Source organism: Seriola lalandi, unplaced genomic scaffold (assembly GCF_002814215.2).
Source record: "Seriola lalandi dorsalis isolate HSWRI2012SDOR001 ecotype SW California unplaced genomic scaffold, Sedor1 jcf7180002054564, whole genome shotgun sequence".
Lineage (NCBI taxonomy): Eukaryota > Metazoa > Chordata > Actinopteri > Carangiformes > Carangidae > Seriola > Seriola lalandi.
Window position 1 is genome coordinate 543,701 of NW_019525117.1, and position 2,395 is coordinate 546,095.

At 44.8% G+C, this 2,395-nt stretch overlaps 1 protein-coding gene across 1 annotated transcript in view; it reads left to right on the forward strand.

Moving 5' to 3' along the window:
* Nucleotides 1–2,395, forward strand: part of corin (corin, serine peptidase) — a 22,058-nt gene that overhangs the window by 15,479 nt on the left and 4,184 nt on the right. Inside the window, exons 13-17 of the mRNA XM_023416436.2 lie at nucleotides 500–642; nucleotides 757–864; nucleotides 955–1,068; nucleotides 1,157–1,267; nucleotides 1,709–1,832. Coding sequence (XP_023272204.1) covers nucleotides 500–642; nucleotides 757–864; nucleotides 955–1,068; nucleotides 1,157–1,267; nucleotides 1,709–1,832 — 600 coding nt within the window. The remainder of the gene's footprint in view (nucleotides 1–499; nucleotides 643–756; nucleotides 865–954; nucleotides 1,069–1,156; nucleotides 1,268–1,708; nucleotides 1,833–2,395) is intronic.

Consider the following 2,395-nt stretch of genomic DNA (forward strand, 5'->3'; position numbering starts at 1 on the left):
ACCTACCACTCTGCAGGTCAGCTACTAGTTAATCTGTTTACCTACCACTCTGCAGGTCAGCTACTAGTCAGTCTGTTAACCCACCACTGTCAGCCTGCAGAGGGTCCAGTTTTGTTAGTTAGTCATAGTCATCTAGTTATTTAGTCAGGGTTAGCTCCATGAGGTGAACCAGTTAGTCAGTCTAACGGTTAGTCTGACAAACTATAGTTAGTTAGTCTGTGAGCTGGTTTGTAAGTTAGTTGGTTAATTACTCTGTCTTTTAGGTAGTTAAGTGTCAGTCAGGAAGTTAATCAGACAATGATTTATGTCAATCTGTTGGTTAGTGTCTGGGTTAGTTGGTGAGATAATTAGTCAGTCATGTAGTTAGTTAATTATTGTGTTAGTCATTGAGTCCATCAGTTAGTTGTTAGTTAGTTAGTGTGTCACTCAGTTAGTTAGTAACTAGTCAGTTAGTTAATGATCAGGACTAGTTATTCTCTCTCTGTCTCTCGCCCCGCAGGTCGTTGTGTCGTAGTGCGAAGGAGAAGTGTGAGTCGGTGCTCGGCATTGTGGGATTGCAGTGGCCTGAGGACTCGGACTGTAGTCAGTTTCCGGAGGAGGGGGGAAACGCCACCTGCCTGCTGCCGGAGCCCGGCGTCGACGGTACGGACCTTGTCGTCACGGCAACAGTGCTGAAGAAAAGTTTATTTTCAGTCATATTTAGATGTTTACCTTGTTGTTCTTGTTGTTGTTTCTGATGCATTGCCATGGCGACAGAGTGCTCCCCCAGCCACTTCAAGTGTCGGTCGGGACGCTGCGTCCTGGCGTCCAAACGCTGCGACGGACACCTGGACTGTGACGACCACAGCGACGAGGACAACTGTGGTGAGACACTTCAAAATAAGAGTCCCTCCCAGCAGCAGCACATGATGTCAGCGATGATGTCAGTGATGATGTCACCTGTCTGTCTGTCAGGCTGTTCTGAGCGCGCTCTGTGGGAGTGTCCCGGCAGCAAGGTGTGCATCAAAGCCAGTATGATCTGTGACGGCTTCCCAGACTGCCCCCTGCTGGTGGACGAGACCAACTGCTGTGAGACTGCTACTCTTCATCATCATCATCATCAGCCGGTGTCATTCCAGTGTTACCAAATATTGATTATTGATCAATGTGTCCTCAGCCGTGTGCAGAGACAACGAGCTGTCGTGTAACAACCACCAGTGTGTCCATCGGACTCTGTGGTGTGACGGCAACAAGCACTGTTCAGACAGTTCTGACGAGTGGAACTGTGGTAACACACACACACACACTCACACACACACACACACACAAACACACACACACACACACACAGAAACACACACACACAGAAACACACACACACACACACAAACACACACACACACAGAAACACACAATTGATTGATTGATTAATTGATTGACATTGATTGATTTTATTGGTTGTATTGATGAAGCTGTGTGAATTCATCACCTCACACTGTGTGTTACATATATATATATATATATATATAAACATTTGATCAATTCATTCAGAAAATAATTGGTAGACAGAGTTATTGATCAGGTTGTGTATTGATCAGTGTTATTGATCAGTGTTATTGATCAGGTTGTGTATTGATCAGGTTGTGTATTGATCAGTGTTATTGATCAGGTTGTGTATTGATCAGGTTGTGTATTGATCAGGTTGTGTATTGATCTTTTGTCTCTGCAGTGTCTCTGTCCGATCAATCAGGTTCTGTATTGACGGTGTTCAGGACGGCAGCAGAGTATCAGGTCTGTGCAGACGAGTGGAACCACGAGCTGAGCAAACTGACCTGCAACCAGCTGGGACTAGGGTAAGGTTAGTAACACACACACACACACACACACAAACACACACACACACACACAGAGAAACACACACACACACACACACACACACACTCACACACACACACACACAGAGAAACACACACACTCACACACACACACACACACACACACACTCACACACACACACACACAGAGAAACACACAATTGATTGATTGATTAATTGATTGACATTGATTGATTTTATTGGTTGTATTGATGAAGCTGTGTGAATTCATCACCTCACACTGTGTGTTACATATATATATATATAAACATTTGATCAATTCATTCAGAAAATAATTGGTAGACAGAGTTATTGATCAGGTTGTGTATTGATCAGGTTGTGTATTGATCTTTTGTCTCTGCAGTGTCTCTGTCCGATCAATCAGGTTCTGTATTGACGGTGTTCAGGACGGCAGCAGAGTATCAGGTCTGTGCAGACGAGTGGAACCACGAGCTGAGCAAACTGACCTGCAACCAGCTGGGACTAGGGTAAGGTTAGTAACACACACACACACACACACACACACACACACACACACACAC